The 20459-nt window shown below is 37.3% G+C and overlaps 2 protein-coding genes across 3 annotated transcripts in view; both read left to right on the forward strand.

Annotated features, from left to right (window-relative positions):
* Positions 1-6451, forward strand: part of fbln2 (fibulin 2) — a 50521-nt gene extending 44070 nt beyond the window's left edge. For both annotated transcript variants that reach the window (XM_079856807.1, XM_079856808.1), the window contains 4 exons: positions 1520-1636; positions 2202-2330; positions 3368-3491; positions 4984-6451. In XM_079856807.1, the coding sequence (XP_079712933.1) occupies positions 1520-1636; positions 2202-2330; positions 3368-3491; positions 4984-5341 (728 nt within the window). In that variant the 3' untranslated portion in view covers positions 5342-6451. The remainder of the gene's footprint in view (positions 1-1519; positions 1637-2201; positions 2331-3367; positions 3492-4983) is intronic.
* The window catches only part of alpl (alkaline phosphatase, biomineralization associated), a 343644-nt gene that overhangs the window by 28488 nt on the left and 294697 nt on the right, over positions 1-20459 (forward strand). The window lies entirely within an intron of this gene.

Consider the following 20459-nt stretch of genomic DNA (forward strand, 5'->3'; position numbering starts at 1 on the left):
GACTTGGCGGGTGACAGCCTGAGGAACAATTCATGAGGTGACTTTTAGTTTGGTTTCAAAGGGGCAACAGTATTAAAATAAATAATACACTCCATGTGTCATTTCGCAGAATTAGGGCCGGATTTAGTAACAGCTCAAACAGCACAAACCCTCTTTTGGCATTAAAAAACTACTGTCAGGATTTACTAAAGACACGCAGTGAGAAATTAGCAATGAACTGGTGTAGAGACAGTTATTTTTGTGGCTGACCTTATTGCATCTGGATTTGCTGGAGGACAGTGTAGCTCCAACTAGCTCCTAAACCTGTCTGAACGTTTCTAGTAATCCTGAAGACTAGGGTTGCATCCGAAATCACATTCTTCCCTACTATATAGTAGGCAAAAAACAGTATGCAACAAAAGAAATATGTCTGAGCAAAAAGTAGGCAAAAAGTGAACTACTACCTCTGGCGAGATTCTGAAGTGTGCATATGATGGACACTTCACTTTACTCTGCAGGACAGTGACCCTCCAGGAGCGGAGTTTGATACCCCTGTCTTAGGCCTTGTCCACACTTATACGTTTTCGTTTGAAAGCGCATCTTATTCTCTCCGTTTTGGCCTTCCGCTGAAAGCTGAAATCTGATTTGAATATGAAACAAGTTTGATCAAGTTCTCAAGCATGACTGGAGAATTATAGAACATCAGTCCGTTTGTAGATAGAGTTTACATCACAAATTAATTTGATTAGTGACCTAGAATGGGTAAACCCAGCCCGATCTGCTGGCGATTTGATTTCGCACTGCAGCTCAGGCTGGAAACTTGTACATTCTTCTATCCTGCTCCCGTTACAAATCTGCAGGGACCAATCACAAACTGGCTTATCCGCCTGGCACGCTATTGACGGGTTTAATCCAATCCAATTCCTTTTAACCTCTTGTCGATGCTCAATGGCTTCTTTAGTTTAGCAAACAAATCGCTCGAGTGGGTGTAAATACCACTCACTTTCATGTTTTTTTTGCACAACCTGCAAAAATCATTAGATGCCATTGCTGCTTCTGCAAACTGCTGATCAATGCTACAAACCAGCACGTTTGTTGACACATTTCCTGCCTGGAGTTTTCGCTGCAAAGTACGTCACCCGGATCGTTGGTCTGATTGGTTGAAGCCAGGACTATCCAATTGCGTACAGAGTCATTTGAACTATGCCCGTTGATCACGGCTCTTGTGCAGTAGAAAAAACAGAGCAGAATCCCTAGACTAATGTTCAGTCTTAAAAGATAGAGCTTGGTCTGGTGATAGCCAGACTATTAGTGACCTAGAAATAGTGCAGAATTATATTTTACATCTGCCTACAAATTATTTCCAGGTTTTAATTAGATTTACCAGATATTCAATGGGGTCTCAGATTTTTGGACTCCACTGCACATTTGCATTGATATGAGCACACTGCCAATATGGACAAGACTGTTATGATTTATGCAAATGTGTACACACAAAAATATTTTTGAATCCAAAAACTTGTTTTCTGTGTTCTCATAGATGTTAATGAATGTGACAACAATCCATGCAGTCAGGAGTGTGCAAACATCTATGGCTCTTACCAGTGTTACTGCCGAATAGGCTACTACCTGAAAGAGGACGGGCACACGTGTGAAGGTGAGGTGTTATCAGTGTCCTCAAGGTAGGAAATAGATTCAAGTGCCCTATTATGATATTTTAAAGGTTCTCCTACAGTAGGCCTACATGCATCCAAGGTCAAAAACACTTTGATTTTCTCATAATATTCTACATTGCACCATTACCTCTTTCCTCACATTGTCTAAAACGGTTTGATCAAGGATCTGATCTCCCTAAACCCTCCTTTCTGAGAGCCTACTCTGTTCTGATTGGTCGGATGGCCCAGTCTGTTGTGATTGTCTACCACTTACCTGCTTGCCATCCATTTCATACCCATTAAGGGTTAAACAGTCACATTATACAGTATGTTGATTAAAGAGATGATGTGATGTTTTCCTCTGATAGGGATATTGGATCGATAATGTCTTGAATCTTTTAATAAGGATGCTTTTTTTCCCAGAATTATTCCACAATTAGTGTGTTCTTGGCACATTTTCTTAAACACAAATCTTCCTGGGTAAATCTTCTCACTGTGGTTTGTTGTGATGTTCTTTATAAATGGCTAGTTTTCTCACTGATAAAGATGTTCTTGTTTGTTCTCTAGATATCGACGAGTGCTCACAGAGCATTGGAAACCTCTGTGCATTCCAGTGTGTGAATGTCCCAGGTAGCTACGAATGTGCCTGTCCTCCCCATGGTTACTCCATGTCACCTAATGGACGCACCTGTCAAGGTAAAACTAAAGAGATATATAAGTTTATCATATTACATTTAAGTCTATGATTTAATTATATAAAAGCACAAAGCATGAGACCAAATGTTCAGGATTTATCTATGTTTTGTTGTACTGTTGACTACTGTATGTGTGTGTGTATATATATATATATATATATATATATATATATATATATAGGGTGGATTCAGGGTAATTTGAAAACTTTTTTGCCATTGAGATGACTTGGAAAAAGTGTCCCAATCAAGCTGAATTCACTCCTATATATATATATATATATATATATAGATAGATAGATAGATATATATACATAGATATATATATATACATTTTTGGGTGAACAATCCCTTTAAACTCCGGTTCATATTCTACCCAACACCTTTCCAAAGCCAAATGGTACAAACTCAATTTCAAGCTTTAATTTCTCTAATTGGCACATTGAGTTGCGAGGCGCTAACCTCGGGTTCAACACAGCACTGCTTGGTGTCCTCCATCACTCTCTGAAAGATCACGAAATTGACAAAACTCCCTCAGGCTCTCAAGATAGGAAAGTAGATGAGAGGTGAAGAAGAGCCTGTACATGCTCCCGGAGGTTAGCGCTAGCCTGCACCAAACGAATTACTCTGCGAATTGGAGCCGGCGAGCTGTAACGAGGACTTTGCTTTTGTAAAATGAGATGCATAATTAATTACTTCTGGAGGGGCCAAAATTGACTCCTAGCAGAATGAAGCCTGGCGGTTAGTCACCGTAGACGTCAGTCGCCCCCCTGACAATCCTGCTAGCGTTGATTGAGACCGGGTAAAATGTAATGTGTGCTGCCATTTAGATATTTATGTAATCAAAATCTTACAAAGTCTAATAGTTTGATTCTCTTTTGATTCACTATTGAATTTCCATTTACTCTTTTTTTATGTAAGAAGAAAGAACGATAATTCAGGAAAGGAACTATGGAATGAAAGTTTTAAGCAGTCAGTCTCAGAGGCCTCAATTTTTACTGACTCAATCTATTTAGCTGTTGTCTTCCCTTTCGTTCTCAGATATTGATGAATGTGCCATTGGATCGCACAATTGCTCTTCATCCCAGACCTGTTTCAACATCCAGGGAGGCTTCCGTTGCCTGTCATTTGCATGTCCAGACAACTACAAGAGAGTGTCGGACACGTAAGTATGACCCGCTGATTTTCTTTACCAATCACATTTATCATGCAGATCACATGTTGGCTCAATCAGTGAACCTGCTAGCGTGGCTAGACCATATCCAACTTAGCATAGTAATCAGAAGTTTCACTGCTTAATGCAGGAAAAATATATAGGATATGTCAGCATTTATCAAGAAATAAACTGCATAATGGTGAAACTAGAAATCATACAGATGCACATGCACATATACTGGATCAGTACATTTGCACTGCTTAGAGCATAAATACATTCATTGTAGCATCCTTGTGCCATCTGAATTGATGCTGGCACTTTACAGAGCATGGTTTCTGCTAAGCAAATGGAATGAAGCCAGATTGGTTTGATTAGGCAGTAGTTCAAACACACACGTCTGGCCAGTGTCAGCAAGAACCCTGATTGGTGGGAACTCCCACTGCTCACCATCAGCCCTCCTGAGATTCACTGCTATATCAGAGATTAACAGCCCAGAGGAGTCAGCAGGGGCAAAAACACCTACGGAGAAACTGTACATATGGGTTGTGCAGGGTTATTTTAGAAGACAGTATCACTGTATTACTCTGTTATTTTTGTATGTCTTGCTGTACAACATATTTAGTTAATCTGTGGAACAAGACGTTCATGTTATCAGGTGTTTTATGTTGTTTATCGGTTGCTTGATGGTTCTTATTGATCCAAATAAAAAAAGTCAGCCATTAAGTGTCTATATGGCTCCTTTCAAAGCCTGTTTTATCACTAGCCAGCTGAAAATCACAAATCTGGTCATTTAGAAAAGTAACAGCACAGCTCTCCACAATCATCCACACAGTTTGAGGTATCATTCAGCGTTCAAGCTAAAGGGATAATTAACTCAAAAATGAAAATTCTGTACCCCTATGTCCTTCCAATGATTTTCTTTGTTTTGTTACATGTTTTATGTTGCTGTTTTGATGCGTTATGTTGTTGTTTTATATTGTTAAATTATTTGTTTTGTTTTGTGTTTCGTTTAGTTTCGATTTGTTTTGTTTTGTTTTGTTTGGTTCTGTAGCAGTAATCTTATTTTGTAAACATGTCTATTCTTCTCACCGTTGTGTCACTCCAATGTCTTTCTTCTGTGAAACACAAAAGAAAATATTTTGAAGAATGTTTACTGTTTTGTCCATACAATAAAACTCAATGAGGTTTACAAATTTAGGTCGCTGTTTCTACAAAACAAAACAACATTAACCAAAACAACATTGGACCCCATTGACTTTGGACACATTTTTCAAAATATCATCTTTTATGTTCCACAGAAGAAAGTATAAGTCTTTGAACAGATTTGAACCAACATGAGAATTTTCATTATTAGTTAAACAATCCCTTTAGAAGTGTCTGTTAATGTCATAAGAGCCATTTTAGATATTTGAGTTTAAAACACAATTTCGGCCAGGGTCTTTGCAGAACAAATTCTTACACATTCTATGGACCAAACCTCTCACCTCTCCCATGTTTTTAGACGCTGCGAGCGAACGAGTTGCCCCAACTTCCAGCAATGCCAGACTATGCCATTACGCATCACATACTACCAACTGAGCTTCCAGACCAACATCGTCATCCCAGCACAGATCTTCCGCATCGGACCCTCGCCCGCCTACTCGGGTGACAACATCATCATCGGCATCCCTCGCGGAAACGAGGAAGGCTACTTCATCACGCGGAAGCTCAACAGCTTCACGGGCGCCGTGTACCTGAACCGGCAGGTGCGGGAGCCACGGGACTTCCTCATCGACGTGGAAATGAAGCTGCTGCGTCAAGGAACTTTCACAACTTTCCTGGCCCGCATCTACGTGTTCATCACAACAAACTCCATGTGATGCTAGCACTCGTCTAGTGACGCCTTTGATTTCGCATGGTGCTAAAATGAAGCTTCAAGCCTCTGCCTTGAAATTGTTTGTCATCTGGCAAAGTCATCTTGTCTTGTCTGTGATCTTTAGGCTTCTGTTTGCCTAACGGATTTTGCTTAGAGAGACTTTGATGGGACTCTCCCACTGGGATCCAACCGCTTGTTATGAGTAGAGTGAGAACAAACAGGATGGAGTACATAAAGAGACTGACAGAAACATTTGGCTTTTAAAAGTCCTAGTTTTTCCTCTTCAAAGTATTGAAAGTACTCTACACCGAATGCTATTTATACTGTACCAATTTATCTTGATTGCCTTAAACTGCTTTTTATAGCACTTCATTACTTTTCGTACAACACAATGTTTCTCCTCGGGGGTTGGCAGAATAGGGCTGAGGTAGAGTTACACATTTGTAATGGCTGTCACAATTCCTCCGTCGGCCATTCAAGTGCTGTGCCAATTAAACGTCTAATCATTTCACAGCTCATTCGAAACAACTGATAACTGTATTTGAAAACTTATCCGTGATAATTCACATGAGTAGGCCTACCTCAGTTCAGAGCCCACCAGCCTGCGAAAGATAACATCGTGTGATCATGTCTGTAATCATTGTTAAACACTAGAAATTAAAAAGGTGTATGGTAAGGTATTATTATTTCAAATGTTTGTTTCATATGCGCTCCCTTCATAGCTCTTGGTGCTAATTTACCGTTTTGGAAATGTTTGACACGCATGAAGAGTGTGTGAGCTCCAAAGCAGCACTGAGAATGTTTCATTGTTATACATCATTTTGTATGTCTTTACTTTGTAATACTGTACCTATTTTGATGTATTACTGTCTTGAAAATTCATCTCAGGGTAAAAGCATAAAATCATCTTGATTTTCCATGCACAGCATATCTGAAATTATAACACAATTAACAAACATTCGGTATCAACATAAAAGTGTTTCATGCTCGTTTAATTCATGGAGACAACCAAATGCATCAGTATATTAATGCAGTGCATATTATCTGCCTTAGTGGATTCGATTCTTCAATAAAGCAACACCAATCCTTTTATTAGTATTTTAGTGATTGCTTGAAATGTTTTGTCACTTCTGTTTATTTCATGAAAAGTTAGAGATTGCCTCCTAGTGGTGAGAAGAGGAACTATAGCTTGTGGCCTGAGGCTCCCTTTGCTTTCAGCACCTATAAACCATCATCGGATTTTATGATGAAATGATTGCTCTACTAATGAAGCATTTTATTGTTCAATCACTTGCATTTAAAGTGAACATGAAATCGAATCTGGCCCTATTTACGGTATTAATCCATGTAATAAGAAAAAAACATGCTTGTAATCTTTAATCAAAGAGTAATAACTTGCTATTCCTCTGAAAGGACCTTTCTTCGTTGGCTTTTGAGAATGTTAATCAAGAGCCAATCTTAGCCATTGTTTTAGCAGATTCTCATTCGGTTTGGTTTCATTCTGGTAAAAGCCACTTTGCACAATCCAATCAATTCCCAATGGATGAAATTAAGTCCCACCCCATACATTTTTCTCATGAAATATCCTGTTTCACTCAGAAATATGTCACATAACAGAGTTGCAAACAGCATTTAACATTAGGAAATGGCCTAAAGACCAAAACAACTCTGGATGTGTTGGCACTTATATTGAAAAGCTGGGCTGTTTTTGGCTTTTGGTACAACCGAGTCGAGGTGCTTTGCTCTTTACTCCTCTCATTGTGCTTTCCATCACAATTCTCATCAGACCTCAGCGCTATCATTTTCTGTCGCACCCTGGAGGCCTCTCAACCCTGCCTTTCATTGTGTAGGAATCGGAAAAGGGCGTGCGTTGTTCAAAGCCGGCAGCACGGTCCTGTATGTAGTACATCCCTTCAGATAACCTCTGGCTGCAAGTGGGATGAATGATACGATTCGTCAGCTCAACAGCACAGCGTAAATCACTTACTCTAACCTGTTTAAAAAAATAATAATGAAAAAAAAATATCACCCTTTTTCACAGACAAGGCTTAGGCCTAGTCCCAGAGCTATTTTAACTGAAAGCAACATGCACTGGCATATCTTAAAATAAAATAAAATAATATTAATCAGTAATTCTTTTTTTCTTCTAAGGCACATTTATAAAAGCTACCTAAATGTCCTGATTGAACTACAGCCCTGTCTGTGAAACCAGGATGATTGTAGAAGTTAGTCAGGAATTGTAATTGCTGTCGAGAGCATATTTATACATCATATTCACTGGCATGTCTAATTAACCTGTTAAAGGGATAGTTCACCCAAAAATGTAAATTTATATTTTTGGGTGAAATATCACTTTAAATGTCACCCCCTTTAAATGGCCTTGATTTATGGCATTAATTATGAAAGCTTTGGAATGCAGGCCTAAGGTTTGTCCTTTTTTAAAGAAACACTCAGAAGATTATTGCAGAAGTGAAAGCAGTTTCAAAAATGAAAGTGTAAAACGTTTTAGAAGTTTAAATTTGCTGTAAAGTAAATGCGCTGAACTAAACATTTTTATTTTACACAAAATTTTATTTTTAGAAAATAATGTGGACTCTATAATTGATAGAATAGCAAAACCATATGTCTAAGCAAGTTGTGTTTCAAATTTAAAGTTAATATCACAAGAAAATGAGCCTGCTATAGATTGAAAGTACCATAGTAACGCAATGTCCAATTTCAGCAGTTTACAGAGGATAGATATAAGGTGTTTAAGCTTTCAAATGATTTTTATTCTAATATATCTGATAGGGAATAAAAAAGGTGTGTCAAGTGTCCTGCTACTGGGACACACAGTTAACAGGCTATGTAAAATGGCTTTAACAAAAGTGACTAAATAACACAATTCTGTCCCAGAAAACAAAAATACTGCATGTTCTTTGAATGTTAAAAATGTCTAAAATGTTTTAAAAACTTTTTCTTGGTTATTGCAAACATTAGAGAAAATGTTAAGGGAACATTCATTTTATAATTTGCAAACAATGTGGGAATGTTACTTTTGAATGTACTCTGAACATTTTTAAAACAAGTAGTTAGTACTGTAGTAACATTTAAATAAGTTAGTTAGACGAACATCCAACTAAAACAATTCAGAAAAACACTCCATGAACGATAATGTTTTAAGAACATTATTAAAAAACAGATCACTTTGAACAATGTTCTTTTAATGTTACTGGAAAGTGTTCGTTCATAACTTTAAGAGAACTTCGACAGAATGTTCTGAGAACTTTCCCTGTTAGCTGGACTATTATTGATGTATTTCAATAAGATTAATTTATCACTCTGACACTTATAGAGAAGTTGCAACAAGCTCCATTTGATGGTGTTGCGCGGGTGGCCCATGTCCTCCCTGTCGACAGTCGAGGCTCAAACACTTCCGCCCATTGAGATGCCGTCCTACACACACTTAGGAGTGTGCATGCTGCTCCTTACAGATTATCGTCTTCCCTCTTCATGCTTATCAGTGAGGCTAAATATACATTATTGTGTTTTTGGAAAGCAAGTGTTCAGCCCAAGGTGGGGAAGCCACTGAGAGACACATTGGCTATTCCTATGATAAAGATGCTCACAGGAAGTTATGAACCTTGTGATAATATTCACACAAAGTCTTGATGATTCACCTAGTCACTGATTTCACTTTGGGCAGTAAAAAGTATTTCGAAAAAAAAAAAAAAAAAAAATGTTAACGCATGTCACTGTATACCAGTGTAATTTTTGTATTATTTAATTAATTTTAAATATTAATTTATTTATAATATTTAGAATTAGCATTTATTTTCATATTTTTCAGTCTTTTTGTACTTTTGGTATTTTTGTTTTTAAATATTACTATTAATTTATGTCTTTTCTATTTTATTATATTTAATAAGTTTAGTGCTTCAACATATTTCAGTTAGTTGTCAATGTAGCATTTCTAATTTTTGTTTACTTTAAGGGTTTCATTCTAAATTTATAATTTATTTTATTTCAGCTTTATTTTAGTAACAACATTTTTATAGTTTTAGTTAACAATAATAACTATTGTAAACCAAGCGAAATACAAATGTATTTTGTTTGAGCTTTTCTCAAAGCTAACATCACTTTCCAAGCCGGTGTGTGTGTGTGTGTGTGTGTGTGTGTGTGTGTGTGTGTGTGTGTGTGTGTGTGTGTGTGTGTGTGTGTAAATGTTTAAAAAACAAAATTGCACGTTCATCACAGTTTGTCTGAAGTTTTAACAAAATATTAGGGCTGTCAAAAGATTAATCGCGATTAATCGCATCCAAAATAAAAGTTTGTTTTTAATAATATATGTGTGTGTACTGTGTATAATTAAATTTGTATATATAAATACACACACATGCATGTATATATTTAAGAAAAATGTGTTATTTATATATATAAAAAATATATATTTATATATAATATAAACTATATAAATATATATACAGTATATGTATGCAAATATTTCTTAAATATATACATGCATGTGTGTGTATTTATATATACAAAATAATTATACACAGTACACACACATATATTATGTAAACACAAACTTTTATTTTGGATGCGATTAATCGCGATTAATCTTTTGACAGCCCTAATATATATATATATTACACGCGTTGTTACTCATCTAAATCCAATTAAAAAAAGACTAACAATCTGTCAAGGATGTATAAACACACACAAGTTGAAAATACACTGAAAAGTCCTAGTGCTGCACAAATGCTTTGCTCCTCTGAAATCGTAGAACTGTCAGCTCCAAGATTTGGTATAGGCTAATCAATTTTGTTATCCACTGAAAACGAACGTCAAACCTCCCTACCAAAAAAAAGAAAACTGTTATGTAAATGCATAGGCTAACCGAGATCTGCAAGTGATGTCGTTCTTGTGCCAAAAATGCAAGTTAATTACTGAAGTGGATAATTTACTGTGCTATTCAAATGCCCTTCAGCAGCATCTGTTTTGATTCTTTGATGCCAATCATCCGAAATTTACATCTTTAATCTACGTGCTTTCAGCTTCACAATTTAGTTCTTTTCACCCTTGAAGCTTACTGTTCTCCATCCTTGCCTTCAATCAATTGAAACTAGTAAACCATCTGAGCTCAGTCAATAAGAACTTAAAGAGGTAGTAATTAAATGAAATTGAATTGCACTTGCACAGAGGCGGTTTCTGTGTCCGAGTGTGTAGGAAGCTGGTACTCACACCGAGCCACCCTATAATCCAAAACGGGTATCTGAAGATAAAAGACGGGATCATTACCTGTGCGTGGCGAGCTGGGTCAAATAGAAGGCTTTCATCAGTGCCTGGTCACTCCAGATTGATAAGAGTTGTTCTTCAAAAGCCTTGGAGTTAGACACCAGTTCCCCTCAGATGACCTTCCCATGGTCCTCGGGTCAGCATTAAAGCATGGTTCTTAATTGCTCTGGCTATTGGCATTGACATCGACAGGCTGACTGACTGACTAGAACAAGGGAGTCTTCTATCTGTTTATGTCCGCTTTCATCAATCAATCTGAATGGCAGTGATGACAGAAATTCAAAATATGGATATATTGGGTTTGTATGTTTACTAATTTACCTTTTTGGAACATTTCGTGAAATGTTTAGACAGATGTTTCTTGTTTTATTCTTAAATGAATCAGCGGTTTTGAACGAATCAGTTGAGTCAATGAATTAATGACTCAAAATGGCTGCATCTGATTTCGCATACGATATAGTAGGCGAAAAACAGTATGTGACAAAAAGAAGTATTTCCGAATTCCCAGTACTCGTAAAAGAGTAGGAAGTATCCAGATGACTTACTTCTTCCAAAAGAGTCTTCTAAGTGCGCATACGATGGACACTTTACTGAATGACAGTCTGACGCTGGTATGTCACATGATAATGACAACATGGCGAATATATGTCCAGATTACATTCATACTACACACATTCATATAGAACATACTTTTTTTAGCAGTTGTGAGGTATTTTCTTATTCAAAATAAGTATACTTCTCAAGAGAGTAGGCTATGTGATTTCGGAGGCAGCCAATCAGTGAATGAGTGAATAAGTGAATGAATGGTTGAGTGAATGAATCAATGACTCATTTATAAAAAAAATGTACATCACTTATCGCTTAATGTATCAGCGACAAAATTGCATACTGCCATTTCTTTATAAGGCAGACATAGAAAGAATTTTTGAACACATCGGTTTAACGAATGATTTAATGAGTCTCTTGTTTTGTTCCAGAATGAATCAGTGTTTTGAACGAATCGTTTGAGTGAATGATTCACTGATTCTTTCATAAAACTTTAGTCATTTGTAGCCACCTAAGTATGATGTATAAATATCCCCACCACTAATTGTCCTTTCACTGTTTTATATTACACTTTGTTACAAATGAATTAAATTAATGACAGTTTATCTTGAATAACCCTACTCAAACACAGACAATGTTTAATGTGTCACTGACCACCCAACGACCACACATTGTAGAAATTGCAGGCCGTTCCTTATGTTCCTTATGTTCCTTATGTGAATGTATTCAGCATGTCACTGCACAGTATAACACGATGGTTAACATGATGGATATCAGCATCTGCCAAATGCATAAATGTAAAATAATTCAAGTGGTGAGTGAAGGAGGGGCTTCACATGCACCTATTTTTCAAAAAAAAAAAAAAAAAAAAAAAATGGCCCAAAAACACGTTTAAGTTTTAGATATCTGAATCCATCTGTACAGCCATAATTAAACCGATTCAAACACATTTTTTCTGTTTTGAAGGAAAGTTTAAATATGGCGAGATGTGGATGTTGATTTTTCTAAATCCCCTGAGACAGAATTATAATAATGCTCAGATCATAAAGAGAGAGGGATTTGCTTTAAAGGGCTGTATGTTCAGTTAATTACTATCCTGTGGCTGGTGAAGGAATGTTCACTTGCACAACACACTTGCGTAACTTGTTTTAGTGTCAGCCCATCAAATACTATATGCTCACATTTTCCATTCCAGCATGAGCAAAAACACAGTGCCAGTAATAAAATAACATCAGAGAGCACAGAGTTCAAACCTTTGACCCACTGTAGGGTGTCTATCTTCTAGGATCAAAAATTTTAGGATAGTCATTTTGTCTTCTATTGAGTTTTGTTCTATGATTTTTATGCTCCCTGTCTATGTTTAGCATAGCAACACCAGTAAACCATATGCGTGAGACTAATCCATTTGTTTGTTGTTATGCTTTTAATTAAACAGGGATAATCTGTTTTATCTTTTCCACAATGCTTTCGTTTGTTACACAATATTTCTTTTTAAACACCTTTATGTTTTTGCAATAATCCATAATGATTCATCTGAAATACAGCTACAGTAAAGTCATGTTGTGTCAGATACACACAGTAAGTCAGTCAGGGCTCCCTTTTGATTTTTATCTCTTTGTAATAGGTATAATTACACAGATTGGGGTAATGAAATATTATTCTTGGAAAGGGCCATAATGGAGGGAAAAAATCCCTCTAATTTACACAAGCCTCTTTTCGTTTATTTTTTATTTTTTTCTGTTTAGAGAGATTAGATGGTATTCTGACTAAAGCTTATTACACATTGAGAACAGTTTATCTGTTATCAAAATACATTTGCAGCATGCCATATTAAATATAAAAGACACTCGGTCAAGACACTACATGTAGAACATCCCAAAGATTAAATAAAAGAGCTGAGGAGTAGACTAATACACATTTTTTGTAAGAGATGTCTATAGGCAAACATGTAAAAAATAAGTCAGGTGGTTCTTTGCCTCCATGTTGTGCATTAAATCGTTTCATTAAAATCGACTTAAAGTTTACAGTAATGCACAAACTGTTGTGGTGAGGCGTGAAAGACAGCAGTGTCATTTGGTCAGGAGAGAGAGGCAGCTCTGAATTGAGAGATATTTGCTTATGAGGAAATGCATCAAAAATGCATTTTCTTCATCTGGTTCGCTGTATGTGTGTGTTGAATTGCCATTTTCTCAGGTGCAGTTATGGAATCAGATCTCAGGCGTTTCATTTATCCAGTACAGAAGTACAACCGATCTGAGATTATTTATAAATTGGAGCTGGAGTGAGGTATGGTTGCTAGGCGGTTGCTATGGTGTTGCTAGGCGGTTGCTAGGGTATTCTGGGTGGTTGCTATGGTGTTGCTAGGCAGGCGTTCTGGGTGGTTGCTAGGGTGATGCTAGGTGGTTGCTATGGTGTTCTGGGTGGGTTATATATGGGTACTGTGAAATTGTTATCGTAACACCTTTATGGGCTGATTTCCCTTATCTGTTCTATCCAGTTGGTGTCATGAGTCACATACGTTTTTGCATCATAGATATATCACAACCTGTTCTTTCACCTGTCAAAGTAAAGCGAGAAAGATGTTTACAGACATCCATACAAGACAGATGACATATACAGAATAACATATTTCACATTAGAAATACAATTTAAATCTCATAAATCATTCAAAAAAGAGAAAATAAGTCATGTCCATCAGCTTAAGCACATTCAAGAACAAAAGATGAATTTGTGATTGACTATTTTAACAGTAAAGTCAAGCCAAGCATGCATAAGCTAAAATGCTGAACTGCTCTTTTGACTAGATTTTGGCTGTTTTAGGAGGTCTGAATCTCAGTTATCTTTGCACAAAAGACTTGGAATTAATCCAGTTAGTTGCATCCCTGCCTTATGTGGCAAATCCATCTCAGCATCTTGGTGGTCCGACCTGACCGCGGCCCCACAGGTCACTGCGTCAGTTCACAGAACATGGTTCAGAGATGAGGCTTCAGCGCGGCCTAATGTAGCTTAACATTCTGCTGCCGTACTGAAGGCTTGTCATTTAATCAGGCATTGGGTGGGCTTTGATTCATCGTCTCTGGGCCTGTGAGATCAAACATTTACTATAGCTCTTTTTGTCTTTTATCTTCTCATCTTTTAATATATCTTCTGATGGGTTACTTTGATTTTTATGCACACATAGTCTTGTCCTTTCTATCTTTTTTATTTGTTTTCTATGAACAATTTCACGTTTTTATAATTAAAATGAGGGAAAAATTGTATCTGCAAACATATACATCTATTTATTTGAATGATATTCATGAGTAAACTGGCCATCGGACATGGTAAGATGTCATTAAAATATATCCAATGATATAGTAGTCACCATGAGAGAAGGAAAAAATAACAATAACAGGGGTACATTAGTACTTTTACAATATTTAATAAAAATGACAAGAGTTTTATGGAATGCATCTCAAAATGTTTTCCGATAGCATATCATCTCAACAATTTTCCTTTCACATCTAATGTTTTTCTATGCACAGAGACTCCTGTGAATAATGATGATCTTTTTCCATGTACGACGGATCTTCATTATACCCACATTCCATTCCTGTTCTCTCAACTATTCCATATTTTATTAAGTGAGAAAAATAGTTTCTCACTCCCATCTTAAAGCTCAATGCATCCTTGAGCAAATGCATCTCTTATAATTATAGCACACTGAAGTATACTGTATTTGGTCTGAAGAGTTTGAGTGAAATAACAGTAAATTGTAGTTAAAGGTGCAAAAAACGCTCCACATAACTCCAATACGTCATGTCGTAAACGACATTTACGCCCAAAAAGAATGGTGTTCCCTCATTAGTGTCACAGTACAAATAATAGTATAATTGGTTTCAAAGATCTCTTTTTAATGCATGGACTAATATGTAAAAATACACTCACCTAAAGGATTATTAGGAACACCTGTTCAATTTCTCATTAATTGCTTCAATGGCAGTTGCTTCAATGGATTTAGGGGTGTGGTCCTGGTCAAGACAATATCCTGAACTCCAAACTGAATGTCAGAATGGAAAAGAAAGGTGATTTAAGCAATTTTGAGCGTGGCATGGTTGTTGGTGCCAGACGGGCCGGTCTGAGTATTTCACAATCTGCTCAGTTAGTGGGATTTTCACGCACAACCATTTCTAGGGTTTACAAAGAATGGTGTGAAAAGGGAAAAACATCCAGTATGCGGCAGTCCTGTGGGCGAAAATGCCTTGTTGATGCTAGAGGTCAGAGGAGAATGGGCCGACTGATTCAAGATGATAGAAGAGCAACTTTGACTGAAATAACCACTCGTTACAACCGAGGTATGCAGAAAAGCATTTGTGAAGACACGCACAACCTTGAGGCGGATGGGCTACAACAGCAGAAGACCCCACCGGGTACCACTCATCTCCACTACAAATAGGAAAAAGAGGCTACAATTTGCACAAGCTCACAAAAATTGGACAGTTGAAGACTGGAAAAATGTTGCCTGGTCTGATGAGTCTCGATTTCTGTTGAGATATTCAGATGATAGAGTCAGAATTTGGTAAACAGAATGAGAACATGGATCCATCATGCCTTGTTACCACTGTGCAGGCTGGTGGTGGTGGTGTAATGGTGTGGGGGATGTTTTCTTGGCACACTTTAGGCCCCTTAGTGCCAATTGGGCATCGTTTAAATGCCACGGCCTACCTGAGCATTGTTTCTGACCATGTCCATCCCTTTATGACCACCATGTACCCATCCTCTGATGGCTACTTCCAGCAGGATAATGCACTGTCACAAAGCTCGAATCATTTCAAATTGGTTTCTTGAACATGACAATGAGTTCACTGTACTAAAATGGCCCCCACAGTCACCAGATCTCAACCCAATAGAGCATCTTTGGGATGTGGTGGAACGGGAGCTTCGTGCCCTGGATGTGCATCCCACAAATCTCCATCAACTGCAAGATGCTATCCTATCATGGGCCAACATTTCTAAAGAATGCTTTCAACACCTTGTTGAATCAATGCCACGTAGAATTAAGGCAGTTCTGAAGGCGAAAGGGGGTCAAACACAGTATTAGTATTGTGTTCCTAATAATCCTTTAGGTGAGTGTATATTAGTCCATGGATTAAAAAGAGATCTTTGAAACCAATGAGAACTCTCTATTATTATTTGTATTCTTTAACATAATAGAGAATTCATTGGACAAATAAAAAATATCCTTTCTTGCTGGGTTCAGTAATTGCAATTTATATACACAATTCAGAGAGGTGTGCTATTGGCCCAACTCTGAGAAAAAAAATGCACAGGTATTTGGAACCGATTTCTTTATCTGAGGTATGAAAAGACAAACAAAAGCCCTTTATAATATGTTTGGCTTGATTGCTTTCTCTGAACACTTAATGTAGCTTTATTAATGAGCTTGTGCTAGGCATAATGCCCAAGGGAAACTAAGAAGGGCTTTTATACTGCAGAGGTGATGCAAACAAAGGTTCAGCATGGCGTCCTTTGATCCCTATTCAGTGAAATAATTGTAGGTATGAAGCATGAACGGTAAAAGTGCGTGTTCTTGGACGTTGTCCAAGCTAAATAAATTCAAAGGGTTATTTATATCATCACAGACTCATCCATTTAAATCTGTCACACAAATATTAATGTAAACAATGTGTCAGCACTCTTTTTTTAGTAATAGATGGTTTGTGCATTCAAATAGAGGCATGAAACAAAATGATACTGCAGTTTACAATTTTTCTATCCATAATGTCAAGAAGAGAAGTGTCTCATTATAGCTTTGTTTAGAAATCTTTATTTGCACTTGGAGAGCTCTGAAATCAATTTTCTTTGTCTATGAGCATCTCTCACAATCAAATCCACGAGTAATCCTTAGTGTTTTATAAAACATGGGACTCCTGATCCATATATGCATTTGCTCATTAAATATTTGTTTATTGTATCTGCATCCATGCATCATCTGTATGTGAATCAAACAGTGATTTATGGACAAACACAGAACTCGTAGACAAACAGTGGGATACTTGTTTGTGTTCTCCATGCTATAATGAAAATGTTTTCAACCATAAAGTGTCAGTTTGATAGATGGGTGGGTGTATATTCATATGTCATGTGCCCCCCACCGTCTGTGTGACTAGATGTGTGTTTGTTAGGCTGATGGGTAGAAACATTTGAGAAGGCAGAACTACAGCAGACCAGGAATGTTCCTGTTGACCTCATACTGTCCGATAATCCCTCCTTGCATGTTTGGTTTTTAAAAATAAAATAAAATAATGCATAAGAAATTTATTAAAAATGATCTATAACAAAATCAAGATTTATAAGTAATCTATAATAAAACAGAACATTCCTGGATGATAAAGGGATTCATTGTCTGCACCTTATTTTAATACATGTATGTCACAGAGCTAATAATCTTGGCCACAAGAGGGAGCTCCACCAATACCGAGAGCACTAAGAGAAGAAGCTGCCAAAGTCAAACTACAGTACATCCCTGTGTGAACTTCAAGTTCGAGAGGTTTAAGATCACCACAACCGCATCACCTTAAATAAAAGCAGGTGAGGCAACTCGAATTACCAACCCATTATGATCAGCATTATACTGGTTCACTACAGTTTCATGTAATCAATGGTTTAAGTTGACGATCCTTAAGGTTATGCTATATGAAACCAATCGTGCTGAAGTGACACTTAGCCTAGTTTCAATTATTTTCCACACAGTTGATGATTGGTTTGCCTAATGTTTTAATGTAAACTTTTTTTTAAAAAAACTCTATCTTACAGTAATAGAAATTCAAAGGGTATTTTATATCGAGCCAATGTGAATGTCTTTTCTAATAACGGAAAGCCATTTTGCGCATGCGTGTAACAGAAAGGGCGGCAATATTTTGCACTGGTGTGTTTCTTTAACTAGGGTAGCTTTGACCCTGTGGTCTTTTAGAAAATAAACTCTTTTAAAACAACCGTTTCACATACTCACTAACTTATTTTTGTCCACCAACAAATGTCCAACAATGGATATTCACATAACTTGTACATTTTATTCTCACAATAAATGCTGAAATGATTTACATTTATTTCACTCTTTGTTGAGATGAAATTATATTTGTTTGTTTTAACAAAATAACACGTTTCAAAAGTTGAAGAAACACTGACTGTCACATGTTCCACCTTTTCTTGTAAATGTATGAGCAAAGTTGTGTGACGCTTGGGCTCATCTTTTTAGATCTCTGTGGAAAAGGTCGGAAGCTGGAGGACGTCCCCTGAGAGCAGTGGTTTTGTTATTTTCCCGTAAATTGGGTTGTTCCCAGGAACTTGCGCTGATGGTGTTCCAAAGCAGGCCATGGAAAATACGCCACCTGTTAGGAGTGGTACCGCTGAAAGCGTACAGGACGATGTCCAGGCACTGACCTGCCATGGACTATATTTGGATATCAGGGGCACTGCTGATGTCAAGAATGTTTCTCTTGTTCAACAAATAAGTGACTATGACAAAAGTAACTATAATTTGTTTAAATTCTGTGCCACAGGATATTGTATACTAGACTTTCGTCAGCTTCTTTAGTATACTGCAAATTTTAGATCACCACTGTGATACTGGACTTTTCCTGTATTCCTGCTTTTAGGAAATCTGTTTATTGTACATAAGTTTATTACACAGAATCACACCACCTAAATGACTGGAGATCCATTGTTTCAGCTGTGCTGCTGTCTCGCCTCAGAAAACACAGAGAATGTGGCTACATGAGACTGTGCCTTTTGCATTTGGTCCTTGCAACTGCACCCATGTCTTGTGCAATGTCTCTGGCACTGTGGAGCGTTATGGCTGTGCACCCTCCCTATCGACCCGATCTGTTCGCTCTGATAAGGGGAAGGGTGAGCACGGCTGATTCTTATCTCGCCCAGTCAATGGCCTACGCTGCCCGAGTACAAACACTTTCATTCATGCTCTCTTATCTCCACTTAAAGGCCTGAGATGTATTGAGACACAGGGACTGTGTTCTTTGTTGGATGTGTGGGACAGTTTGGTTTTGAGTTATCATTGTACTCAGTTGTATAGAACTGATGTAATGTGTTGATGTCATTTGTCAGCACACACTATATTATAAGGAAAATGTCACTACATACGTATGAAAGGCAAGACGTGGCCTGCATTTGAACAGGCTTTTTAGTTTGTTCGTTGAGAAATTTCCTTGTTGAAATGTGCTGAATTGTATTAATTAGCGATGAGCTCTTGATTAACCCTTGTTGTCTTTGCTGTTCCCCAGAGGCTGGAGAAAAATTGCTCTTCCGTGATGTTTAGAGAAGCGGCAACCTGTGGATTAAGATGCGAGCCGACAGAATTCTGGCTTACGCAGTCTGTCAGTCTGCAAGCTCATTCATCCACCCCGATCGTGCAAGATCCCATCACACCTTAGAGTTGCTTTTGTCAGGTAAGCAACACCAAGACAAGCAATTCTCTCCTGGGCTTTTTTTTTTTTTTTTTTTGTGAAAAAGATGGCAAAGCTTTGCTTATGCATTACAGTAGCGAGGCACTGGTTCATGTTTTAGCGTGTATATCAGGTGTGGAGATCAGATCAGAATAATGAATTATTGCAAACTATTGAGAAAGCAAAGGGATTTTTTTTTTTTTTATAACATTAAGATCTGTGCTTCTCACCAATTTTGTCTTTTTAAAGGCTCGAAATGTTTTAAAGATGAAATCTAGGATTGCTACCAAACTGTGCTCTCAAAAGCATTCCTAACGTGCACAGTCGCATCAAAGCATAGCAAACATTACATTCTCTAGGACTTTATCTTATGTACTGTATGTGTACGTGTTTAATTAATGTATGTGGCAATTAACTGGAGCTCATCCAGAAAGCGGAGCATACATTTTGCAAGTCACAGAAGTCAACTTTATACTAAATTTAAATAAAAAAACGTTCTCTCTGTCGCTGAACATAAAAGAAAATTCAAGATATGCTGGAGTCTAAAGATAATTGGATCCCGTTGTATGGACAAAAACACACTAAGCCTTTTTCTTTTGTTCCAAAAGAACAGGTTTGGAATGGCGTGAGGTTGAGTGCGGGATGACATTTTTAACCCTGTAAATAGCCTTTGACTTTTTAAAGGCCACGGATTTTAAGGTTGTGTCATCTTGCAATTTTCTTAATGATGATGACTAATGAAAGTGGTTTGGTGCAATGTCTTTATTCAGCCTTGTGTGAAAACCCCTAAGAGGGTTTTTTTTTTTTTTTTTTTTTTTTAATACCCTGATTAGTGCCTTCATTTGCAGGTGATAT

This window comes from Squalius cephalus (assembly GCF_949319135.1).
Source record: "Squalius cephalus genome assembly, chromosome: 22".
NCBI classification, from domain to species: domain Eukaryota; kingdom Metazoa; phylum Chordata; class Actinopteri; order Cypriniformes; family Leuciscidae; genus Squalius; species Squalius cephalus.